The sequence below is a fragment of the Manis javanica genome, chromosome 16 (genome assembly GCF_040802235.1).
Source record: "Manis javanica isolate MJ-LG chromosome 16, MJ_LKY, whole genome shotgun sequence".
Lineage (NCBI taxonomy): Eukaryota > Metazoa > Chordata > Mammalia > Pholidota > Manidae > Manis > Manis javanica.
The window spans coordinates 3,759,641-3,786,899 of record NC_133171.1 but is presented as its reverse complement, the minus strand read 5'-3'; the positions used below and the strand labels follow the sequence as shown (position 1 = coordinate 3,786,899).

Here is a 27,259-nt window from a genome sequence, read left to right as displayed (position 1 = left end):
GCAAATGCTTGCTTGTTGAGGAACCCTAACATGACCTAAGCACAATAACCTGGAATCCTCACAGTGTATTTTATAACCATATAAAATACAAATAATAATTAAATATTGGACATTGCTAAATGGCTTATAAAAATTGAGGGGGGTACAATTATTTTCTTCAAAAAGATATTTCCATATCATTCACTTGTTTGGAGCAGGTTCTCTGTGCCAGACCTCTGAGGAATACTCAGTGTAGCTGGGATGACAGACATGTGACCAAGAACTTGGAGGCACCTGAGAAGTTTGGAAGCAGATGTGAAACTTACTTGGATATTAGTAAAATCTAAATGGTTAAATTATCTAGATTTTCTGAATCTATGAAATGTGGAGTCAGCCTTGGATTTTGGTACTAGTGTTAACTTATTTTTAAGGGATTTGAAAACCTCTTGAACTTGCTTTCTTTTTACTGATCATCAAATTAGATTCACCTTATGAGATGCTAGAGACATCACACAGTTGTCAAGGTTCTGGGTCAAACAAACAGTGGGATAGGAAAAATCCTCACTGGGGACTACCGTTCATGTAGGAAATTAGCAACTGTTTCCAGACAGTATGAGCTTGTGCCTTTCACAGTGTGAACTCCTTAGCAAGGTTTCACATTTAGGAGGCACGTAATAATCCTTGTTTTGAAGCCTGAAATAAGCCTGGCTGTTTTATACCAAGCTTCAGTTGACCTTTCATCATTCTGTGACGAAACATTCCATCAGGTAAATAATTTCCCTTTCTTACAGAATTTAGCTCCTTTGGATTTTGAGTTTTAATAAAACACCTACACATAGAGCTATAACAGGCAATTACCTGACAATAAATAACATTTACTAGGTAGCAATTACTCATATTAAAAACATCTTTACAAATAAAATTCTTATCCAAAAAGTAAGTGCAAGGTAGGGGAAAAACTGAAAATCTATTAAGTGAACAGTTTTCATAAATACAGTTCAACAAAGAACTATGAATAAATTATTTTGTTAGTCTAGTTAACCTTGCGACATCTCTAAACAGTTTAAGTAAATATATACACTATTGAAGATAATTGCTTTAATTCTGTATTTTTTTTTTATTCTAATTTTCTTGGAAACACACAATCTAGAATTTCATATCACCTACATATCAGCTTATAAGCTTTTATTGGGTATCTTCTATAAAGCAAGCACTGTTAGAAGTAGAAATTAACATACTATCATCCCTTGCCTCAAAAGAAATTCTAAAGTCAGGTAGCAAATATTTACTGAGCACCTACCACATGCCAGTTAGTGTGTGTGGCATTGGGGAAAAAGTGGTCAACAAAATAGACCAGTTTCTACTGTTTTGGCTCTACTCTAATGCAAAAGGAGACATTAATAGTCATAAATAATTAGGTAAGTAATTAGCAGTGTGCAAATTGTTTAGAAGAATCTGGTGCTGGTAACAGCAGCAACTAACCCAGTCTTTAACAAATGTAATTTTAAGGTGAGCCACACTTTGTTTAAAAAATGTAATTTTAAGGTGAAATGGGAATCATGATTAGGAACTCAACAGTGTGGGGGGATGGGAAAGAACTCAAGAAACAGCACGGGTGGAGCAAGAACAGAAAGTGGCATAAAATGAGGCTGGAGATGAGAGTGGGGGTCATGTCACCTAGGGGTTTGTAGGTCAAGTATAAAATGCAGTAGGAGAGGCAGGTGTGGAACTGACACAGAACACTGAACACACAGGGTGGAAGGAAGGACACACTGATAAATGGGGCCCGAGGAGTGTCCACAGAGCAGGGTTTCGGAGGTGCTGTGGAGTGAGCTGCTCCTGCCGGCACAGTGGTATGCTGGCATGGGTTCATGCCAGAGAGCCCTGGTTCTCAGTACAGGAGGGCACCGCTAAGGGACTGTTAGAATTTCCAGGGTGACCACCTTGCCACACAAGTACCTAGGGCTTAGAAGGTGAGCTGAAAGGCGACTGCAGTCCCATTGTAAATAACAGAAAACAGAATCTCCAAGTCTTGCTCCAATACACAGCTCATCAGTAGCCAGTCAATAACTATGACTCCTGTGTCTCTCTCCCTGAAGGCCAGTGTCAGATCTGCCAGTCCTTGTAGTATAATGTCATGCTGTCCTGAAATTATATGGTACATTTCTAGAGCTCCCATGATCCTCCAGGTCAACACTTAAGACCTTTTACACTTGGCTTAATGGTAAAAAAAGAGGGTCCCCAAAGATATTCCTGAAGGTACTCAATTATGAAAGAACTTTGGCTCACAAATGTCGAAGACCAGTTATGTGAGTTTGGGTCACCTGCAGTCACTGGCTCACCTTAGATGCTCAATAAATGTTGAGTGGCTGAACTGAGCTGAATTCTGGTTTCAAATCTCACCCAGCTCTAGAGGGGTCATCTTCAAGACAAAAAATGCCAATAGGGTAACAGTAAGGCTCAAGAACAATTCTTTCTAATTTTGAGTGTCTTTCTTAAGACTCAATTACAGCCACGCTTCTGGCCCAAAAAACTTGTAGACTTGATAGATCTTTCTGGTTAAAAAAGGAATGATCACATGGATTTCAAATACCCTGAAATATGTTCCTGTAAAGCACATTAGGGAGCAGGACTATGAAAATGGGTGCTTTGGATCTATTTATCCTGACAGAAATTTAGTCACCTTTCCCACCACCGGAGGACTCACTTCTGAAGGTCAGATATGTACTTAATTTTTCTTTTGTGAACAGAGAGAAGTGCCCTCTCCCCCAGCTTCTGCAGTCAGATCGGAACCCCTTCATGGTTCCAACGCCAAAATTTATAAACCTGTTGGCATCCTTAAAGAGATGACCACACAGTATCTTTGCACCCCATCTCGCATGGTCTCAGTTCCGACTCTTCCCACCTTCCTACGGACTTGAGAGCGTCACGCCTTCCCCTCCTGTCCCGCAGGAACAGTCCCTCCCTCTGCAAGCAGGCATCCCCACGCGCACGCAGGCACCATCTCGTCGCCCCTGCGGAAGGCCCGAGCCCCGCCCCGGTACGGTCCATTTCTACGCTCCTCGTCCCAGCGCCACAGCGCCGAAGAGTTGTCTACATACATGTTCAGTCACTAATTTCTCACCTCTCATCACTTTTTATCCCACTCCACCTCAGTTTCTCTCACCATTCCAGGCTGAAAGTGCTCATCGGTCACCAGGGAGGGCTCCACTGTCAAATTTAATCAGACATTTCTACCCCTTCTTTGGCCAACTGCTCAACAGCGGACGGATCTTTCAGGTAAACTGTCCCTCCGCAGCCTCTGGAAACCTCCCCTTAGCCGCCCGCTTGCCTCCGTTCGCCTCTTAGCAGCCCCCCTCTGCTGCCGCCAGCCTTCCTGCTCACCGTCTCTCTCCAGGTGGTCCTGGCCGGCCCATGCACTTGCGGACTGTCTGGGGGTCGCCGGGGACTCCCTCACCTGCTGTCTTGGGCCCACATGCCTTCTCACGTTCCTGTCTCTGCCGTCTGCCTGCCTGCTTGGCTTCTCCACGACTGGGATGTTTCACAAGCACCCCAAATGTGAAAGCCAACACAGGAATGCCCGCCTCTTCCCCACCCAGCCCGTTCCTCCTAAGCCTTGCCTAGCCCCAGCAGGCACCACCATCCACCCAGGACTGAAGCCCCAAATTTACTTTTGCTTTGTTTTCTACCCACATCTATCAGCAAGTCCATTTCTAGAATATATCAAGAGCCCACCCCGACTAAATCATTACCCTCCTCCGTGCTTCTAGCTTTGCCCTCAGGCAATCCATTCACTCAGAGTCCCTAACACTCAAGTCTCAGGTCACCCACCTCCTGAAGTCCTCTGGTGGCCTCGCTGGCCCAGGAATAGACCCAGTTCTTGCCCCTGCCCTCCAGGTGCTCTATCACCTGAACACTGCGGGCTTCCCCCACCTCACCACTGCCCCCCAAGCCCGTTCAACTCCCCACGTGCAGCCTTTCCTTTGATTTCTCAAATAAGTCAATTGTCTTTCCCACCTCTGCCTGAAACAGATTTTTCTGGCTCTCCACATGACTGCTGCTTTCTCATCTTTCTGGTATCAGCTCAAGGAGCTGGTAATCAAGGTGCACCCCTGCCTGCAGTCATATTCTAGTTCATCTCCCTGCTTTCACAACAGGACTGACCACCACCTGCACGTTTCCTCTCCGCTTGACCATAGGTCCTGGAGAGCAGGGACAATGTCTGTCTTGTCCAACACTATAAAGGCTTAAGAAAAATAAACATTTAACCCACCTAAATCTCCAAATACCCCAGAGTTTTCACTCTGCCCTTGATAGCTTCGTGTCAGTCTCCTCAACGTCTCTTAGATAGGACAGTATCTTCCTCCATACCAATCAGCAGAGAAGTGCAGTCGACATGCAGTCGACAGCCTTGATTTATTCATTATCCATAAGTGTATTTCAACTGATTTAACACCTGTGCCTAAACCTACACACCCACCATGCCTTCTGTTTTCTATCCCATTCATTTCCAAACCCTTTCCTGTTTCATTTTTCTCTCTTCTCAATTACTGACTACAGGAGTACATCCCTTTTGGATTCCAGAACTGAAATTTACATGGTTGCCTATACAGGAAAACATGTTTTGCATCAGTCTCTTGCTAACAATCTAGTCTCAACCTTTTCTCTGTCTTCCTTACTCCTCCTTCTGGGAAAGGAAGATGATGGTTTACTTTTGGAAACTGAGCTGTGAAAACAAATCTTCCTCAGATAAACCCAGTGGCCTGCTTACTACGTTCATAGCGCTGTGAATGACCGTGCTCACCGACCCACAACAGAGAAAGGTCATCTCCTCTTGTTGGACTAAAGACACATCTGTATGGACTCCCTGTTAGGCTAAATTACATTTTAAACTTTTCTTTCTAAAGAAGATTTTAGGGAGAAAATGCTGCATGCAGGCACAACATAAATTCCCCTCCATTGCTCTGGATCTTTCTCCTAAGCTCTGGATTCATATATCCAGTTGTCTCTTTGATAGATCAGCTCTGATGCTTAATAGGCAGCCAACTCTCAACACCTGATTCTGTACGTCCACACTCCTGTCCTCTCCTCATCTTCCCCAAACCACCCAGTTTGCAAGTTAAAAATCCAGAAGCCAACACTAATTCTTTACATTCTTCACTATCACCCATGCTCATCTACCAACAAGTCCTATCAGTTCCACTACTGAAACACATCTAGATTTTATCCATTCCTATCTCTGTTTCTATCACTTTGGAACAAGCCATTACCCTCCTCTTGACCAGTCTCCTTGCCCCTCTTGAGCCCCCAGCATGCTCTATCCAGAAGCCAGAATGATCTTTCCAAAATATAAATCAGATCATGTAGAAAACAGTATAATGTTCTATATTTTATGAAAAGTTGTAGTGGGGGGTGCAGACTTGTTTTAATGAAACTTAGCATTACTAGAGGCATGGCTTTGGCAGGGGAGAATGGCGGTACTTTGAAGCACATTCTTCATCTTGATTTTTGGTTGCTTGGCATTTTTTGAGGAGATTTCACAGAGGCAGGAGGTCCAGAAAAGTACTTGGTGACAAGTACTGATGAAGTTGAGCCAACACCCACCCAGAACTATGATTATGCTTTTTATTTCACTGCTGCCCTTTCTGCCAAGATTCCTAGACCCTTGAGCCTGACCTGTCTATCTTCTAGTGAGCAGTAAACATTTTATTTTCTCTACTTACCTGGAAGGTATCTTGATTGTTTCAAGTAGTACTGTTTAGCTGTTGAAGCAGTTGACAATTCAGAATCAGATTTTAGGGAACCGGCAGCTGGTAAACTCTTATTTTCCCCTGGTGAGTGGCTGGAGCCTGAGGGTATGGACTCTGGAAGTCTTCAAAGTCAACATAAGGCAGCATTACCGCATGAAGAAGGAGAGGATGGCCACTATTTTCTCACCCACCCTCTGCACTTCCCAACCCAGTCACGGTGACCTCAATTACATGGTTTCCATCAGACTCCTCCTGCTGACAGGAGCTAGATGACAACTTATCTCCCCAGCTGATAATAGACAGTGCAGAGAATCATTCTAAGTCTAGTCATTATGTGACAAAAAGCTGTGTAACCAAGCAGCAAATCTGTGTATGTTTCTGTCTTTTCTGCATCTGCTGCGGCTGTGGATTTATAATGTGGGAACAGTGCGTTGAGAGGGAAGCCAATCGAAGCCATTGTCACCTGGCTATTAAAGCAATCTACAATCGGGAAGTATGTTAGGGACCCCCTTGGAAACGGACACTGACCTGTGGGCCCTTTGAACCACTGACTATCACAACCCACTTTGGAGTGGCCTTAGGCACAGCTAGGCCCCTTCATTAGAAACAGCTCCACCCATTTCTGGCTTCTTTCCCCAACCCTCATGAGCCCATTGTAGTTACACCAATTGCTGAAATTCTGCCCATTTTCAAACTGCCCACTCTAAAAAGACCTTCCTCTCATCTTCAAAGTGGGCTGCCCACAAACAGAACTCTTAGCTCCTTCATCAGGAGCACTTGATACACATAGTCTTGGGTTATAGTTACCAGAAGGTCTTATTTCTGCTGCTGTACATTTGATGGGTTGAAGGCAGACTATCATGTTCTTACCTTTGCTTGATACCAACTAGGTATTCAGTAAATGTCATACCAAGTATGAATACAAATATAAATGTAACTGTAAGTATAAATATCTTGCTTTTGTTCACTTAAAAAAAGATAGCTGTAAAGTAAAAGTTTGACACCTTAGCATTTGGTACTTTGTATTCTTTATGGGGAAGCCCAGGCTGCCTGAGAAAGTGAACAGAGAATGGCATAGTCCATTCAGTTCACCAAGTATTGCTTAAGAGTTAGTGAGGTGCACAAGAGAAAGATCTGGATTTGAAGTAAGCTTCATCTAACCTTGGGTCTATTATGACTTATTTATTTAATTTTTCTCAGTGTTCTATTCTACAGATCTTTCTAATGAAGCATAAGATTATAAATAAAATTTAGGTAGGTACTTACTACCTGGTAGTATATTAATAATAATTATTATTATCATATAACTAAGTTATGTAAGGCTACTTAAAGATACCAAAAAGTAAAAACTGGAGAGATACCTACATTAAAAATTCCTGTCATACAGTTTTTCTTTTTCTAAAGAATTTCAAGAGAAAAAGGAATAACTGATGCTGAAGAAATTTACCAATTGTTCCGTAGTCAGAATCAAGTATATTAACTACAAACTTGATCCTAACTATAGGTTTTGATTCAAACCTCCTCCACCCGTAAAAACATATGATAAAGATTAGCAGGAATTAGAATATGAGTTTTTGTTGTTGTTGTTGTTATCATTAATCTACAATTACATGAAGAACATTATGTTTACTAGGGTCCCTCCTACACCAAGTCCTCCCCTCAAACTCCATTACAGTCACTGTCCATCAGCGTAGTAAGATGTTATAGAATCACTACTTGGAATGACATGAGTTTTTAAAAAAATATCCAAGTCATCTACATTCTACACCAATAATGTTCAAACTCTTTTGTTCCTGGACACAATGAATTAGTAAAAAACAAAACAAAACAAACAAAAAATTATAGCTCCCTGCAAGTCTTCATGTTGACCTGTAATTTTTCATTATAAATAATTTCATTTCTTGTTTCTTGTAAATAGAAAACAGTAAGTATTTTGTAAGATGGAATACTATGAGGATTGACTGTAATTAGAATATTTCATGGTATGGCTTGAGAAAATAAATTTTAACTACCTCAATTCAGAAAACACTCTGAATCTTCAGAAAATTACATACAATTTAGGTCCATAGGCTTTGAAAAATCAGATGCTTTCACAGAATATTCTAGAACATTTAAAAGGATAAGCATTACTAGGCTCTGGTGCTTTTTAGAGGCTCTGAATCTCCTTCCTTTCCAACACAGGCTAAAATACCCAGTCTCTAATGCAGGGCTCTCCCCTTAAGGGAAACAAGAATAGGAAAAGGAACAATTTAAAAGCCTTTTGAGTTGAAGGTCACAGACTTCTGATTTCTCCCTTTGTTTAGCACCTCAAATGTTGTTACACTTTTCTGCAAAATTTGAAGTGGCTGAGAGGTGTGACTTTATGGCATAAAGCAGGAGGAGTATAAGCAGGTTTAGTCTCAAGTTCATGTATTTCAGGAGAGAGTACATGTAGAATTTGAGAATCTGGTAACTGACTGACTAAGAATTAGCCAAGCATATGCACCCCTCAGAGAGTCACATACCTTCAGAGGAATGAAGTAAGGTATTCTGGATTTGAAGTAACCTTCAGAGAAAGGTTACACATACCTGTGTACCCCTAAGTGGAGACTTCTGCACTAGACAATGCCAGACAGCCATTAGAGATATTTCCCTGACTCCTGCCACATCTTTTTTCCCTAGTCCTTGTTTATTCCAAAGAGGAAAAAAATGAAAATATTTTTCCAAAAAGTTCACCAAAATTTACCCCACCCTCACTCAGAAGTCGAATAATGCACAGATGATGAGTTAACTTATAAAAAGAAGAGAGACCGCTAGAGATACTACACTGACAGAAAAGGCTTAGCAAATGATCGACGAGTCTACAATAGCGAGCAAACGAGTGGCAATCTGAGCCTCATTCAAGGAAACCGTCACCTGTGTGGAATGGGCTCTGCTTTCTGCAATAGGCATGTGAGTTTCAAATGGGAATAATGGTGATCGTGATTCAATAGGGCACACTACAAATTTAACAAGGACCCCTCCCTCCGCACACACACAACACACTCAACCACTCATACTAAGAGCCCTTACTGTGAGAAGTCAGGATTCTGCCCTTCTCAGAGCTTTGCATGGAGATTTGGATTTTGTGGGAAAAAACATTTAGCTGCTTACTGTCATTTAATATCTGAATTCATTTATATTTAAGGAGTAAAATAAAGTTGATGCAGTATAAAAATATATTTTCCTAAGGAACTTGAAATCTTACCGAAATGGAGAATCCTTTCTCCTCTTTTCTTTGAAAACACCCATGCTTGCCTTCTTGGAATGGGAGGCTCCGAAATCACCATCCTCAAGCTCCTGCCAGCTGTCTCTAGACTTGAACACGGTCTGGCCCCAACGCCTTCTAGCATTTTTATGACCCAGGGTGCCATTTGGCTTCTGTGGTGGAAAGTTGATCATCATCATCTTCAATCATTTGCTAAACGGCTTTTATGCACAGTTACTATATTTGCTAATAAGTCCCCATTCTCCAGGAGCCTTCTATATAGTTAAGGAAATAATATATAAATATATATAATTTATATATATACAAATTTCCTATCTGAAGAGCCTGACCTTTCTAAAGTCTGTATAAATATATACACATATAAAAATTTTAATAAAAATAGGTAGCACATGCTAAAAATATACTAGGAGTTCAGAGGGAGGAGAGATCTCTATGAACTTCAGTTGTTGGGAGACTTCAATGCTTAGAGTCAGAACTGATTCTTCACTGGTGTGTAATTTGGAAAAATGTCATGTGTGCCTTTGTCTCTGGGCAAGTGAGTTAACTTCTCAAAGCCCTGTTTCCACCTCCTTAAATGGGGATATACAGTATGTATCTGACTGTTTCTGACTTTAATAGTAAAATACATTGAAAGTCCTTAGGATAAGGGCCTATCACATAATAAGAGTTACTAATGGTTATCTGGTATTTTTATTATTATTATTCTAGAGTGTGGAAGAGGAACTATATAATGGTTTTTTAATAGGAAGTGCAGTAGTTTGTTCCAGGAAGAAAGGGTAGACTGAATTTATCAAAGCAGATGGTTTGTGCTGAAAGTAGTAGAGGACAGGGTTACAAATACAAACCGATGCTAGAGCATAAAGGGCCTTCAGCATCTGCCTAAGGAGCTGCAGCTGTCCTGTGGGCAATGGGAACACAGCATGTTTCTGGCTAAACGGTGATGACATAAAGGCAGCGTTTTAGAAAGATCAGGCTCTTCATATAGAAAGCCTCTGCAGTTATAGTGGCGTACAGTCACAAGGACAACAGATTCTTAGTGGCTGGAATGCTCAGGAAAGAATACATTTGCTATAAACAAGGAATAAAAGGCCTGGACATCTATTAAACAGAGGTCATAGGAGAGGAGCAGACTGTGCTAGGTGCCCACTCAATAGCCATTCTCCCCTTCTTCCTTACTAACAGATTTTGTTTAGTACGGCAATAAGCCCAGTTAAAGTATCTGAAATCTCAGCCTCCCTTGCAGCTGTATGTAGCCATGTGACACGATCTAGCCAAGGAGTTGTCAGTGTAAGTCTACTGGAGAAGATTAAGTCGGCCAGCATCTCTCATACTTCTCCCGTCTAGAATGCAGATGCAACCCCAAGGGGCCACAGCCATTTTGTGGCCATAGGAATGAAAGCCACCTGCCAAGGGTGGTGGAACAGGAAGACCAAAGCCATCTGGTTCCTTTTACAATTTGCAACACCCTGGCTTGCCCACCACCCAACTTCTTGTTAGGTGAGAAAAACAACCCTTTATTGTTTAAGCTGAGAGTGGTAAGATTTCTGTCACAAGTCCCAGAATGTACTTTCTGAATACTAATGGACCCAGAAAAGGAAAGGCAGGAAGACTACAAGCTGGAGCCTGACTTTCTCAGAATGACGGTTTTGTTCATGGAAATGAGTGAGGAAGACTTGGCCTGGGGCAGGCAATGAGTTGGTTATATTCAAACTTACATGGGTGGTTTGGGGGCGTGTGGACTACAAAATCCAAAAGGCAATTGAAAATTAGGGAATTTGGAAGCAAGGTCAGAAAACATAGCTATGTATGGGGCAAAAAAATGCTTAAAGAATGGACATGCTGTTGTTTGAAGCTGAGGATGCCACAGCGGGCGATGGTGACAAAAAGTGGTATATGCCAACCTCCATTATACTAGTGTTTTCTTTGACAGGGAGAATGAGCTGCAGACTAAGGAGAATGAAAAGATCCAAAGCCCTAGATGAGTAGTTAATCAAAGGTATACTTAGCTGAGTTCAAGACTCTTATATTGGGTGAATTCTATTTTAGGGTGTTGATGCTCTATGCTGCTGAACAATGTCAGTAATATCAAGTAGTCCTGTATGTCTGAGAAAGGGGCAAATACAAATAATCTTTATAAAGTAGAAGGTGAACTTTTGCAAACTCTGCCTTAATATGTTTGGTATAGGATCAGGGCAAAATTCTAACATCAGTTATTAAAGGGAAAGTTTTGAGCACTAAAGGAAAAGAGTGGTAGATGGTAGCGGCCACCATTTTTCATAATGCAAGTGATGAATACAGGCAGCCAATAGGGACTTCAGCAAAGCAGGTGACAGGGTCTTTCATGCTATCAGGGAAGTAGAGTAATGGAAGGACAACAAAGGTGGGTTAGTGCTGTTATGAACTGAATGTTTATATCCCCCTAAAATTTATGTGTCCCCCCAAAATTTGTTGTGATGGTATTTGGAGATGGGGCCTCTGGGAGGTAACTGGGAATTAGACGAGGTCATGAGGGTGAGGCCCTACCCTAAACCTGGAGGAGACTCCAGAGCTTGCTCTCTCTCTGCCACATGAGGACAAAATGAGAAGGTGCCGTCTACAAACCAGGAAAAGAGCCCTCACCAGGAGCCAAACTGGCCGGTACTTTGATCATGGACTTCCCACCCTCCGGAACTGGGAGAAAATAAATTGCTGTTGTTTAAGCCACTCAACCTATGGTACTTTGTTATGGCAGCCTGAGAGGACTAAAAGTACAGAATTCAATGTTCTGACTAAGAGTACTGATTAATGGATCTGTGTCGATCTAGAAGTGGGTTCTAGTGACCTGCCAGTGGCTCATGCTATTTTGTTTATTATGAAGGCACAGGAGAAAAAAAACAAGTGAACTAAACAAATTTATAGGTGGTGATGCTCGGAGGAACGGTTAAACTGAGGAGACAAAATAAGGGTTCAAAAACACTTGTTAGAAAATTGAGAGATCAAGTAAGGTGTAAGTTTTTGAATCCCAGAGATTAGAAACACAATGAGAGGTATGGTATATGTAATTCAGTGGTTGCAAAACACAGATTTAGGAATTCTAATTGACACAATGCTCAATCCCAACTCTGGAATTTATTAGCTATCTAAAAATTTGGGGGTGCTTTAATTTAGCGAATGCATACAGGGGGCCTAGCATAGTGCATGGCAATTAGTAGCTACTCAATAAATATTAACTTCATTTCTTTCCCTCTCAGTGTAAGTCAACATTTGATGTGCTTCTGAGAAAAAAACAAAAACACAAATAATCTTGGGAGCACAAATGGATATACAGCTCTGAAATGTTGGCAGTCCTGTTTGACACTCCCTACCTGCCGTCTGCCTCTAGTTCTGGCAGCCTCTCCTAAGTGGCAAGCAGGATGGCAGGGAGCTCAAAGGCCCCTTCATATACAGGAACCTTGGGTTACTCAGAAATCAGTGAATGTGTCCTACATGGAACACGTGAGGGACCTGGGGATGTTTCTTTTAGAGAAAAGGGGAGATACTATAAGGGCTATTTTCAAATATCTGAAAGGCTGCTTTTCCAGAACAGTGATTAACTTTTTTTTTTATTAAAGTATTGTTAATATACAATCCTATGTTGGTTTCAAATGTACATCACAGTGGTTCAGCAGTCCCTGTGATCAGCTTATATTGTGATTGAAAATTATTGTGCCCTTTTATACCCTCTCCCCACACCCGGTCCCAACTGCCCTCCTTGGTAACCACTAGTCAGTTCTCAGTGTTTATGAATCTAATGCTGTTTTGTTCCTTCTGTTTTCCTTTGGTTTTAGTGATTAACTTTTATTAAAAGTTAAAGAAAGCCAGATTTTAGCTAAGTATAAGGAAGAACTTTCTAATGGTCAGAATTGCTCCAAAGACTTCTGAGGACCCTGAAGCTGTTTCAAAAATAGCATGGGCAATTATTCATTTATTCAACAGATACTTCTTGAGAATTTTCCATGTGCACACTAGGCACTGTCTGGATTCAGGATCTGTACTGATAAAACAAGACAGACAAATATCCTTGACCTCATGTAGCTTACATTCTAGTAGGAAGAGCCAGATAATAATGCACATAGAAAACAAGTAATTAATAGTATGTTAGAGTGAGATTAGTGCTATTGGGCATATGGCTTATTTATATAAGGATTGCAGGACTGGATAAGGAATTAGACACAGCATCCTTTAATATCTGTTTCAGTCCTAAAATGCTCATAATGCAAATGCATTTGGAATTATACATCATGAAGAGAAGGTTAAAATATAGGGCAACTGATAAGCTCTCTGAACTGAACAGAAGAGGGAAGATGAAGTTTTTTATTTATGCCTGACACTTAAAAAAGCCATTCTGTTCATGGTCATTAGCACTCAGAAACAGTACAAAATTACTGTAAAAATCCTTAGCATTCAGGACCAGCTCTCTTGAGTCCCAGAATCTTTTTAATTCTTTTGTTGAATTCTTTTGCACCAAAGTAACTGTTAAAGTCAATAGCATGCAAACTCTATGTTCATGCTGATAGTTCTTTTCATAAACCACATCGGATTTTAAGTAATCTCATAACAAGCTCCTGCCAGAGGATGCAGGGGCTTTAGCATAAAATAATCTTACATATCTTCTCCTACACTTTTAGGTATGCTTAGAAACGCAGTCCTAACTGAATCAGAACCTTGTATGTAAAGCGTCATCATGGGCTGCTTACGGTTGGCATGTTTTTGACGATACTTGGAAACAGCGTTTGCCCTGGTTTCTGGTGACTCTGCGGCTTTGGGGCTTGCTGGATGCTCACGTTCTGCGGCAGCTGGATGGGCTTCAGTGGCTGGTGGCTGTTTCTCGGCTGGGGCTGCCCTACAGTCTGATCACTTACGTCTGCCAGAGGCTTCGGTTCTAGATCCACTAAAGATGGCTTCAGTTCTAGTGGCTGAACCGGCTTTTTTAAAGACTCTCTCAATTCCAGATGATGTGAGGAAGGGCCTAGTACATGACCAACTTGAAAATACGGGTGTTTCAATGCCTACAAAAGCATGGGAAGAACAAATGGAAAGCAGTTTCATCTGGAATTATTGCACATAAACTGTTGTCCAGCCCCGAGCTAGGCATGTAATCACTAGCCTAGATAAGCTTCAAAGCTTTAGAAAGCATCCGGTTTTCCCCTTCTGTGGTGACTTTAGAAAGCTGCAATGACTTGAGAAAGAAATTTCACTTAAAAAATTAAAAAGTACAAGTTAGTAGGAAAAATGTAAAACCCACTCATAATTGTTAATATCCAGGCAAAGCAACTGTTCTATTTATTTAAAGATTTTGTATGAACAAAACCTAACTTATAAGTATTGGCTAAATTTGATGTGATTAATTCGAACAAAAATGCTAGGTATTCGTAATGGTTAAATCTATCCAAAGGCATTATGAAATGAGTTAAGAAAACCTGCTACACAGTTTATTTTAAATGATTAACTATAATATTATGGAAAATTCAGAGCTACTCTTAATTTAACTACACACCTACTAGCAGTAAAAAAGAAACTTTAAGAAAGGAGATTACAAGTGCATATGTGTTAAAGCTTATTGTAGCAATATACCAGCAAGAGAAGATATTTATGGAAGAAAATACAAAAACACTAATAAAATGATCATTGTGTGAATTTTTACAAGATCAGTCGTCCAATTGCTGCTCTTGCACATTGGTAGGGGGTGCGCCCCTGATGACCGTCTGGGAGATGGAGACTAGAAAAGTGGTTCTCAGCTGCAGGTTGTTTTGCCTTGTGAGAGACACTTGGCAATGCTGGACACATTTTTTATTGTCACACCTTCGGTGGTGGGGAGGTGCTACTGGCATCTACACATGCTGCCAGGAATGCTGCTAAATAAACATCGTACAGTGAACAGGACAGCTGCCGGCAACAAATAGTTACCTGGTCAAAAATGTCAGTAGTGCCAAGGCTGGTGGCAGTTGGCTGAGAGAATGTCTGCAGCCGTCCGTGCAGCTCAGCTGTGGATACTAATCCCCTTATCAGCACCATATGCCTGAGGAAGGAGAAGTTCCCAGCTGTGCTGTTTAGTGTGTGTGTGGAAGGAGGCCGGGGAGGAGGGGCTCCTTAAGAGAGCCAAGCCCTGTTCCTCTGCAGCTCCTGCCCTAAATCGGTACCCACCTCTGTGTGAGCACGGCCCCAGCCCATGGTCACCGTCTGCTCGGGAGTGTAAGGGCAGTGTTTGGAGGGACAGAGGCAGCTTGTACGTGGTCCGTGTAGCCCATAACTTAACCTCTCCCTAACTAGGTCTCTCTACTTCCACTAAAAAGCAGGGCTATGAAATAGTAGACAAGAAAAAGGCTAAAGTCAGGGAGGTCTATTTTGGCAGGGGGGAAAGAGTTTTTGTTCTAAGATGTCCCCTAGCACAACTGCTGTTACGTGTTAATTACTTTGACATTGCTAAGTTGACCTCAGCAAATACAGACTCTTTAAATACGTCAGTACCTGATGCACAGTAGGCACTCAAATTCTGAATTGACTAAGTCACATTAACTAGTATGTCAGTAGTTCTAAATTAATAATGTATATATTGGGGCCAGAATCTTTTTGAACGTGTTCTATCATTTCCAGGCTTCATCTATAACAACTTTTTCCTTTTAAAATAGCTACCATCCTTTGAGAAGAGGACATTCTTTAAAAAAATAATAACTTATTTTTTCCTGTTTATTAAGGGAATATCTGATCATTGCACAGAACAAGTATAGAAAGACGAAATTAAAATTACCTCTAATGCCTACATCAGTAGAAAACTTCCCACATCTTGATATTTTTTCTTTTTAGTACCCTTTCTGGTCTTTATGTATATATATATTTTAATGAAACAATATTACATGTATAATATCATAGCCTACTTTTAAACTTAGCATTTGAGCTTGAAAATTCTCTGAAATTGTTTATTTAAAAAATTTCTTTTTAATGGTGGCAAAATAGTCCATAGTAAGAATGTACAGACTTTAAATGTTCCCTTAGAAACATTAGGTTTATACTTTCAATGGGTAGTTTTTAACTAGCTTTGAACATCTTTGGGCATACATCTTTATCCAACTTAACAGGTTGTTTTTAAGGTTCTTTATAAACATTGCAAAATTGCTTTCCATTACGTAGAGAAATAGCCTTTAAACTATTTTTATTTAGTTTTTGCTAATTTGATAAAAAATAATATTTCATTTTTATTTGCATTTTATGCACATGAACATGCATTAAACATTTAAAACATATTTTTGATAATTTCAATTTCTTTCTCTGTGATTTTTTTCATATCTCACGCTCAACTTCTTTTTTAGGTAAAATTCCAAGACTTTTATTATGTTTTTATCATAAAAATAATAAATGTTTAGAAACATTAGAAAACATAGTATTGTGCTTGTTAAAAATAATTTATCACTATTTATCTTTCAATTGTAAGATTTTTATGTAAGAGAAAAAATTTTTTATGTGATCAAATCTCCTAAGTTTCCCTTTGTGTTTTTTTCTATTACTTTCCTATTCCTATCTTTTTTCTTACCTTGAGATCAAATATTCAGCTATACTTTCTGTAGTTCACAACAGTGTGGTTCCCTCCCCCTCATTATTTAAACCTTCTATGATTTATTTATAAAATATGGTGAGAAGTAGGAACCTAAATTAATTTTTTCCCTTAGAGTTAACTAACTAACATTCACTGGACATTCCCTCTGCCCTCAGGTGGTGATGCCACGTTACCTTATATTGACTTACAGCTTCTGCCAATCTGAGCTTTGGCAGTTCTAATGCTAGTGCCTTCACTGTCATTTCTATTGCCTTACAGATTATTGTAATCTTTGATTGGGCAAGCTGCCCACCCTACCATCTATCATTTATCACTTTACAGATTATTTTAATATTTGATAGGGCAAGATGTCTACTCCTACTGCCATTTTCCTGGTACTTATTCTTGTTCAAAACTGTCTTGACTATTCTGTCTCATTTGTTCTTCCAGATGAGCTTTAGAAAACACCTTCTCAAGTCAAATTTTTAAAAAGCTCAATAAATTTTTTGGTAATTTTCATACTGAGTTTATATAACATTAGGAATATAATAACAATAAGAATACAATGAAACTTATTATGACTTTTTAAGTCCTTTGCAGATAAAATCATGGCATTTTACAGACCATGGGAGTTGAGATACATGTGTAGATGTGTGAGGTAGTCACCAAGGAGCCAGGGAGCCTCACGCTGCCCTCTTGTGGGAGCTTGAGAGGGAGGATTACTCCAGGCCCTGTGGAGGGATGACACCGTGTGCCCCGTGCACAAGAACGCACCTCTAAACCGTAGGAGAGCATCAGAAAGTCTACTGCGTTGTCTAATTTAAGAGATGCCCTTTTACGACCTGTAACAAGTTTCTTCCTAATTAGCTTGTCACCTGCCTGAATTTCTATCATTAGAAATTGATTCCTTTCAGCCTCAGCCTCATAATGCCCCTCATTTGAACAAAACCATCATTTCAGTGGTTATTTTTACACTTCCCCCATGGATCTTATATGCATAGAAATTAATTCATTACATATACTGGATGCCTTAGGCTTTAGGGCTCCATTCCCTTGGTGAAATCCTGGTTGAGGGTATATTTGTCTTTATAAATGAAAATATACCTGATATTGTAAAACCTCAAAATCAAAAAAAAAAAAAAGCTGTACCAGGGAGATTCATCTAACCTGGCTTGCTGTTGGCCTTTTCTTTGGATCCCAGTTCAACATTTCAGTCATAAGCTGAATAGCTTCATTACTGGCATTGGGAATAATAGTTTTTAAGTTTATAGGAACGCACTGAGGAAAGCGGAAATTCATAGAGGATGCAAGCTGGTACCCTTCTGGCCAGTCACTCTGTTTAAAGGAAACATAAACAGAGGGGTGGGGAAGTAAAAAGAAAATTGTTTTCAGTAATAAATCTAAACACATAGTAATCAGAGAAAACCACACATGTGAAAATGTTAGCATTGGCTCATATAAATAAATGAGAGAATGACCACATATACAACCCAGTGCTACAAACAGTATAGAAAGAACATTAAAGTGAGAGGAAGAAATGAGAAAGCAATTTATAAATTTCAAAATATTAAACCCTTATCTGGTTTTTGAAACCTGAGGTTCACGATATACCCAGGAGACTTTGAGTAAATAGAGACAAGTGAGTCACAGAGGCTGAGGACTAACTACAAAGATCCTCATTATATGTTATGCATTGCATTATATCATTATATGGTATCAGACATGATGTTAAAACTGCACATGGCTGGGAAATGACAGTTATGTTGAGGCTTTAATAGCTATGTTTACTTGCTAATATTAACTACAAGGCACGTAATTAGGATGGAATTATACATATTTCAACTTATTAAGTTGATCTCAGAAAATAAGGTCTAGATGAATGCAATAGTTAATTGAAAAGTGCTCAGTTCAAGAAATCAAATATCCCAGGAGAGGAAGGCCACAAACCAACAAACCAACAAGAAATCAAATATACATAGCAGGGCTACATAAAAAAAGAAATAAGGAAAGGTTATAAGAAAATAAGTTCCAGGATACCTGGAGTTAATGAGCTGATGCCACTGGACATTCACTGAGCAAGTAGGAAAGTGTCTAAGCAAGGGTGTTTGTGTAGTTGTCAGCTGGTCATCAGTCCTAAGTTAAGTACATAGAATTCTAAATACAGAGAATTTTCCCTTAAGTTCTCAAAGAAAGGCAAGCCCCTTTTTTCTTCAGTCTGCTGGGATTCTGGCTTTTCACATTGCTCATCCCACCCCATACAAAAAATAAGAATTATAAGAAAATTAACCATGAAAGCCATTTGAAAATGAAAATATCAGATAGCTAGGCAAAAGTTATAAATACTCAGAAGTTATAACAACATAAGGACAAGAGTACTTACTTTTTTGGGAGTCCCTAAAACTTGGCAAATCTTAAAGATTTCATCAACCTCACTTGTCCCTGGGAAAAGTGGTCTTAATGTGTATAGTTCAGCCATTATACTCCCAACGGCCCACATATCAATGGGAGAGCTATAAACTGAAGATCTTAATAAAACTTCAGGAGCACGATACCTATGAAGACAGAAAACACAACAAAACCGAACAGGTTATCTTGATTGTAGTTTCAAAGATGGAGTGGCAGTAGGATTCTACTCTGTTTGGTCATGCATCTCAACCAAGGGACAGGTTATTAAATGCCTTCTGTGCATCGGGCATCTGCACAGTGAGTTGGGGTTAAATTGGTTTACTGACCACAAACAATTAGTGGAGCTGGAGACAAACATAAATGAAATGTCCAAGTAGCCTAAGATAGGAACTGAAACAGTAAATATGGAAATAAGTGCTATATATTAGGAAAAGGGAGGGAAGAACTCTGAATGGAAACAGATGTATTCTGAATGGGAATAGTTACATCATTTACAAAGCATTATATCCGTGATATATTCAAATGAAGGTTAGAAAACAACAGCTTTTTGGCTATTATGGAAAATGCTGTTATGAACATTCATGTATAAGTTTTAGTGTGGACACGTGTTTTCATTTCTCTTGGGTATGTACGTAGGTGTGGAATTGGTGAGCATATGATAAGTATATGTTTAGACACTGAAGATCCAGAGTATTTTGCAGCATTTTACATTCCCACCAACAGCATATGAGGGCTCCGGTTTCTCCACATCCTTGCCAATCCTTGTTATTTTGACAAATATTTTTATGACTGTAACTAAGTGATTGATTAATTTTGGATGTTTTGCCAATTTAGATGATGAAAACAAGTCTTGTCACTTTCGTTCCATTTCCGTATAGAATCTAAACTTACCCAGTTGAAAACAGACATCCACTCAACATAAAACAGTCCACCCCCGACACCAAGAGCCCCACAGCCTTCCCCACCCCAACTGGTGCTGACTCCATCCTTCCAGTTGCTCAGGGAAAAAAACCCTTGGAGTCTGTGACTCCATTACCCTAAACCCTACAACTGGCTCCTCAGGAAATTATGTCTGCTCCACTTTAAAAATGTACCCCTTCACCACCTCCAGTCACAAGGTCCGAGTCAGTGTCATTTCCTGCCCGAGTCACTGTAACAGCCCGCTTTCCTGGTCTCCCTGCTTCCGCCCTTGCTCCTGTAAAATCTGTTTTTCATTTGGCAGTCGAAGTGGTACTTCTTAAACCTGTCGGGGTACATCATGCCTCTTCTCCAAACCCTCCAGGGGCTTCCCAGTTGCTCAGACTGACAAACTGCCACAGTCCTTACAAAGGCCAGTAAGGACCTGTGAGATTCGGCCATTCCGTGAAGCTCTCACCTCATTTCCTACAACTGCCTTCCTTCCTCCTCCCGCTCCTTGCAGAATTCCCATGGGGCGCTCCTGTCCCAGGGCCCTTACAGCTCTGCATTTTCTTTGCCTGAAAACTTTGTGCTGGCCCCGGTACATCCTCCTGGGCTCTTCTCAGTGAGACCCTCTGTTTAACAGAGCAGCATGCCCATTCCCTCCCTATCTCCCCCAACTCCCTGTCCATATTTTATTTTTCTCTATAATAATGTATCACCATCTAATATTTAAATACTTATCTTGCTTTTACTAAACACACAGATGTTAAGAAAGAGTACAGCATGACGGATTTCCACAAATACAACGCACCCACGGACCCAGCACCCGTATCAAGAAACTGCATGTTATCAGCATCCTGGAAGGTCGCTCTCTGGCACCCTTCCAGTCACTGACCCCCGACCCCAACCAAGTAACTACTATCCCGACTTAACAACATAGATCAGTTTTACTCTATTTTTGCAATCTATAAATGGAATCATGCAGTATGCGCTCTTTTCATGTTTGGCCTCTTCCTCTCAACATCGTATCTGTGAGATTCATCCACATTGTTGCATGTAGTTTTAGACATGTCACTCTGCTATAAAGCATTCTGCTGGGGAATGTGTTATGCCTCTGGTGATGTACATTTGGGTAGTTTGCAGTTTGGAACTACTGCCTGTCTTCCGATGAATATGTGTATGTCTTCCTGTTGGTAACCCATGATATTTTTAACTTGTTATTTGTATACTTACTGTCATGTAAACAGCATTAAAGAGAGATTTTTTTTCTGTTTAGTTCACCTCTGTGTTCCCAGTGCGTAAATAGTATCCAGCACATAGTAGGTGTTCAGTAAATATTTGTTGAATGAGTGAATAAAATCCTTTTTCCTTCTCTTTTTTCATTAATCACAATAGTCACAACTTAATCCTCTCCAAAAAAATACAAAATTCAGGTCTATATTTTGTTTTAGATACTCCAGAAATATATGTAACAACCCATTGTAGGAAACTTCAACACAGACATAGACCTCTAGAAAGTTGCATAAACTACTCACCATCTGGTAGATACATAATCAGTATACGGTGGCTGTGACCTTAATTCTCTTGCAAGTCCAAAATCAGCAATTTTCACAAGTTCTGGACCCATACAAAGCAAGTTTTCTGGTTTCATATCCCTATGAAAAAAACCTTGGTGACACAGAGAGGAAAAACACTAATAAATCATCATGCTTAAACTTATTTAACTTACAGAGAAAATATAACTGGACCTCCCTGTTGTTATTAGGAATGTGAACTTAGGAAAAAAGTAAACCGTATTATTGTCCAAAAGTAATGGGAGGCAGGGGCCCCGCTTTAGAAATAATTTGGCAAGAAAGTTCACACAGTAAACCATCCATTTAACATGTATTTCTATTTGTGCATCCAGTAGGTTCGGGTGCTGACTGGACACTGCCACATCATGACTTTCTCCATGAATTTGCACAACCTTAAGAAGGAATTACAATTCCTACTGTGTAGGAGATGGGGAGGTTGAGGCTCATGGAAGCTTGGAGGCTTCAGTCAATGCAGCTGGTCTTACTACTGCTCTACCACATTGTGGTTTAACATGAGAGTCCTTCAGTATGATCACTTACTTGAAAAGTCCATTAAACAAAAATTGAACTCCACACACTTTAATACGTTCCTTCATTTAAAATTATCTTACTTAACAGCTCAGTTCTCTTCTGGTAGCTGCTTTATTGAAAATCCCAGTAATTATAATACCCATTTACCAATTCAACATATAAAATAAATGGTTAGTTACTAAGAGGAAGCCAATGAAAATGAGGCAGAGAACCAGGAAGAAGAAAACTGTGAAAGCCCCCCTTGCAGATTTCTAAGGGAGATCTAAAGCCCGCTGGCTGTGTACAGATGGCTTGTATGCTAATAGCCTTGTGAAGTGGGAGAATTAAAATCGGCCTGTCATCCTTTCTAAGTATCATTAATGAGAAGGTTTTCATGTAGCTCTGGGTCAGGAAGGGTTTCTAAGCTTCAACTGCTTTTAACCCCTTCAAAGCCAGTGCGGGCTCTATGTTTGTGATACCTACAACAGTTTGGTTCTCAGTTTATCTGGTACTCCTAACTCAAAATAGCTGTTAAATCCATTTCACTAACTTGTAAGAGAAATATATTGCACTTTCATAATGAGAAAACAGGAATGGGAACACCTGTGATGGTAAAGTGACATTATCCATAAAATTTTAAGAGAAATAAACCAATTACATATCTGTACAGCTGATGTTTTCTCGGTCCTCACTAATATACTGGTAGCTTAGTCCTATTTTAACTAATATTAGTCTCATTTCTGACAGGTATTTTTTTAAAAAGATCTATTTTCCTCAAAGCATTACATGTGAAATGCTTATGAACTATAGCAAGAATAATTTCATTTTTGTAAAGACGTCCATCGTCTTTACTGGCTTCCCAAATCACTGTGAGGTCAATTACATTGCCAACTCTACATTATTCATATGTTATTTTCTTTCAGCAACAATTTTTAATCCCAAGTTAACTTCCTCCTTAAATCTCTTATGCTCTGAAGCTGCTGATAGTTGATGTATATTCTAATTTTTAAAATATCAATGTAACAGACAGTTCTTTCCAAAAATCAAAGAATTCATGAGGTTTCTGATTTTCCACATCTCACTCCAATTAACATAAATTAGCTCAGGCAAATATCAAGAGTTACCATGCTACCACAGTGATCTTTGAATACCTATGTTCAGAATACAGTAGTGGAATGGCAAACTTTTCTAATTTAATACCTAAACATCTAGTGATTCTAAACCAATATTTGCTCAAATTTTGCATAATAATTGTGATACAATGAGTCATAAGAAATACATATTTGGTCACTCCTATGACCAACTATATATTTCCCAGGTATATTTGGTCTTCATTCACAGTTCCTGAAAACACTTCAGAGCCTTAAAGATGAAATAGGTGTCTTGTCACCTTAATGAGACTTTTGGACCCCACCCAAGGGCAGGGCTGGAGGCTGAATCAGCCAATGGCCAATAATTTAGTCAATCATGACTGTGCAATGAAGCCCTCAGAAAAACCCCTGAGAAGAGCTTATCACTCTCTGCTTCTCTGTTGGAGAGGACTTCTCCGCTTGGGGAACCAGAACATGTCTCCACGGGCCACTGAGCCAGGCCCCAAGCTCTACAAGGATAGAAGCTCCTTTATTTGGGACCTTGCCTTATATGTCTCTTTATCTGGCTGCTACCTTGTATCCTCTGTGGTATCCTTTATTAAACTGGTAATTGTGTTTTCCTGAGTTCTGTGAGCGGCTCTAGCAAATTAACTGTACCTAAGCGGGAGGTCCTTAGAACCTCCAATCTGTAGCCAGCAAGTGAGAAGCACAGGGAACTGGTGTCTGGAGTGGGGGATGGAGGGCAGTCTTGTAGGGTGGAGACCCTAGCCTGGGGAATCTGGTGCTCTCTCCTGGCAGCGTCAGAACTGAGTTCTAAATTCTCGGGCACCCTACTGGTGTTCGAAGATTGCCTGGTGTTGTGTATGGGAAGACACACACCCACCCATGAAAATAATTGTACTGTTACTGCTATATACTATTATTGTTGCATATGAAGAAAAAAAACCCAGAATAATCATATTAACTTTTGGACTAATTACTTTGGTTTGACACATATGCAAAACCTATATAAACTAAAATACCATGTATAAGAAATTCACAAAAATGAAAATAAGCACTTGCTTAAATTTCACTTGAAGGATAGAAACAACTAAATGTAAATACTAAGGAAAACTAAAAAATACCATAGCATGGGTGCTTTAAATTATTTGGCCAGTGTAGATCAAAGCATTCCAATCTTTTCCAAAAGAGGAGCTATCGTTTTTTTTTTCATTTTCATGGTAAAAATTAGGGGGAATGAGGTTGCAGGATGAGTTTATGATGACTGAGTCTAAAGGCTAATGATCAAACCACTGAAAAATTCTGCTATAGAGGAAGATAGTTATAGATTATAGGAATTGTATTTTATATAGAATTATAAAAATTTCTAAATTTTTAAAATAAAAATATGCATGTAGGCATATACTCAAAACTTGTACTTATCAATAGAATATTATTTAATAGTTTATATACAATTCCTGTGCAAGACCTTGACAATAATCTAAAGAGGCAAGGAAATGAAAGAAAAGAAACCTACCATGTTTATGGATAAATGCCAGCCCTTGCAATATTTGATACATAATATTTCTGATAACTGACTCAGGGAACAACTTGTTTCTGGGGAAAAACAAACAAATAAACAGTCATGTAATTCTGTTAATCAACCAAAACAGACAAGGAGGTAGACGTTCCTCCTCCCCTGGAGCTCCTGTTGGCCGCATGAAAGTGGATAAAGGTCTGATTTACAGCTTTCACAGCATTAAAAGGCCATAAATTTAAAACATGAAATGTAGAATTTTTCTTTATTTTTAATGTGTGGTGAAAACTTAAAATACCGGATGTACTATACAAATATTCAGTAGCCAAATTCTGAACTCCCAAAAGGAGCAAAGGAAATTGGAAAACTGGGTCACTATCAGATAAACCAGTTGCAAATCTGTGTTACATAGGCTTTGAGAGTTTGGGGGGCATCACTGCTTCCATTCTATATTGGGTATCAGTATTGTCCAATAAAAAAATAATAGGAGCCCCAAATGAGAAACACTTCCTTATTTAAAGCCTTTCTAGTAGACATGTCAGAAAAAGCAAATGAAACAAGTGAAATTAATTATTAACAGTATATTTTATTTAAAATAATGTAAGTAATGTTCAACATGTCAACATGTAATCAATTTAAAAGCTACTACTGCAGTTTCATTCTTTTTTTGCAACAAGTTTTCAAACTTTGGTGTGTAGTTTTATTTTACATTTGCAGCACAGCTCAGCCCAGATTAAGCACATCTCAAGAGCTCAAAAGCATGTGACTGTGTCAGGCAGTGCAGCTTTTTAGTGTGTTTACCTAAAGCCCACAGTGAGATCCTAGTAAGGGCTAAATTAAGGCTGACAAATATCAATTGCAACCATGCCATAGATTAATGTGATCAATACATCAATTCTTTGACCCTGAGTGAATTCTTCTTTGACCCTGAAGCCATGCTATTTTGGAAGTATTCATTTTAAGGTTTTAAACTTTACCATAATTTCAACATTTTCTAACATCTTTATTTCAGCATGATTGATTGAATTAATTTAGTGTTTATTCAGAATGTTCTGAACATACAGAAAATGGCCAGTTTTTCAGCATTATATTGTTAATTATATTATATGCTTATTGAATGTTCTTAACTGTCCCACCAAATGGGCTAGAAACATACAATAGACAAAGATAAGCGCTGGCTATATCAAATTTGAAAATAGTATTGATCATATATTACTGATATATTTTTAAATATTTGTATAAATATAGAAGTATTATATAAATATCACTTTTATAAATACAAAATGTTTAAAAACATATTTTTACCCTTGCCAACAATTTAAATTTGTAAAAAGAATGCTACATGCTGAAGGTATAGTTAACAGTATCAGAGCAAAAGTCTATGTGTATTGGTCTGAAATGGAAAAGAAGTTAACTTGAATAAAAGAGGCTTTTAAATTAATCTTGACCCTCAAAGCAATGTTTCGGGAAGTTAAGCTACCAGAAACAATGTAAAAAAAATACTTAACCTCAAATGGCCATGTATAAAAAAAAATGGATACCATGTACAATTGTTAATGGCTAAATTTATACCTTTGACATTGAATAATATCCTAAACAATATCACTTCTATTTCCATTTAATTTAGAAATCCAGAATTGAATCATTAAATTTCAAAGTTAATTCTTTTTGGTGTCCATTTTCTATTGCACTAACCACTTCCACTGACAGATTTATTTTTAAAATTAGATGAAAGTACATTTCATGTATGTATATGTACTTAATTTTTTTAACAGCTGTATCTCAATATGTCATGTTTGTCATTTCACACATTTTAAAGAGCATACATTAGTATCAGAAGCCAAAAAATTAAGATTACCAATAATCTCAAAACCTGATTAAGAAATTTGATTTTCCAGTATTCTAATCCAGTCCTAACCAGTTGCATATATAACTTTCATATTAGGTATCAATGTTATCTATATATAATTTTGGTTTCTGTTTTTTCATCCATTTTATAAGCATTTTTATAATCTTTGTCACTTTTGATGGCTACAAAATAATTCCATCAGTATTATATACAATAATTAAGAACATATTCTTCCATTGATAGTTATTTCCTTAAATAGTTGAAAGACATAAGTGAAACTTAGTATAGTCAATTAACAGTACATACTAACCACGGTAACTATGAAGATTATGTATTAGCATTAAAAAATGCTCATTAAGTGAATGAATCAAATAAAACATTTATCACAACTAAAATTACAACTATGTAAAAAATAGTACACATGCCTGTAATGCAAGGACTAGGAAGAACTCTAGAAAAATAAACACTGATTTGAGGGGTAAAAAATTTTCTTTACTTTAATTTTAACTGCTATTAATGTTATAATGATATTAGCCTGGAACATACAGACATTCAGTAAGTATTTTCTGAAAGAAGGAAAAATGTGATTAAAGAAAAATTGACTCACCATCCTTAGACCTCGTGTGTCTATATATGAAATAAATACAGAGAGACAAATCATCATTCCACTGGAAATTCATTTCTAAAGTACTTTAGGAACTTTTGTTGAACAACTCTGGCTTTAAGCAGGCAAAATGGACATTAATCTCCCAAATGTGACTAGCAGCTTCCGCCAAAATATCATCTTCCCCCAAGCTCATAGCAGATGCCTGATGCGCTCCCTCTTTAGGGACTGACTGCTCATAGGCTTAAAAATTAAGCATTCTAATGAATGAGTTTACTAGGCTG

At 38.8% G+C, this 27,259-nt stretch overlaps 1 protein-coding gene across 4 annotated transcripts in view; it reads right to left on the bottom strand.

Moving 5' to 3' along the window:
- The window catches only part of MAK (male germ cell associated kinase), a 69,601-nt gene that overhangs the window by 12,143 nt on the left and 30,199 nt on the right, over positions 1 to 27,259 (bottom strand). For all 4 annotated transcript variants that reach the window (XM_073224616.1, XM_073224618.1, XM_017652830.3 and 1 more), the window contains exons 5-11: positions 24,523 to 24,602; positions 21,367 to 21,499; positions 18,906 to 19,077; positions 17,693 to 17,860; positions 13,692 to 14,003; positions 8,956 to 9,128; positions 5,703 to 5,851 (exon numbers count right to left, since the gene is read on the bottom strand). In XM_073224616.1, coding sequence (XP_073080717.1) covers positions 5,703 to 5,851; positions 8,956 to 9,128; positions 13,692 to 14,003; positions 17,693 to 17,860; positions 18,906 to 19,077; positions 21,367 to 21,499; positions 24,523 to 24,602 — 1,187 coding nt within the window. The remainder of the gene's footprint in view (positions 1 to 5,702; positions 5,852 to 8,955; positions 9,129 to 13,691; positions 14,004 to 17,692; positions 17,861 to 18,905; positions 19,078 to 21,366; positions 21,500 to 24,522; positions 24,603 to 27,259) is intronic.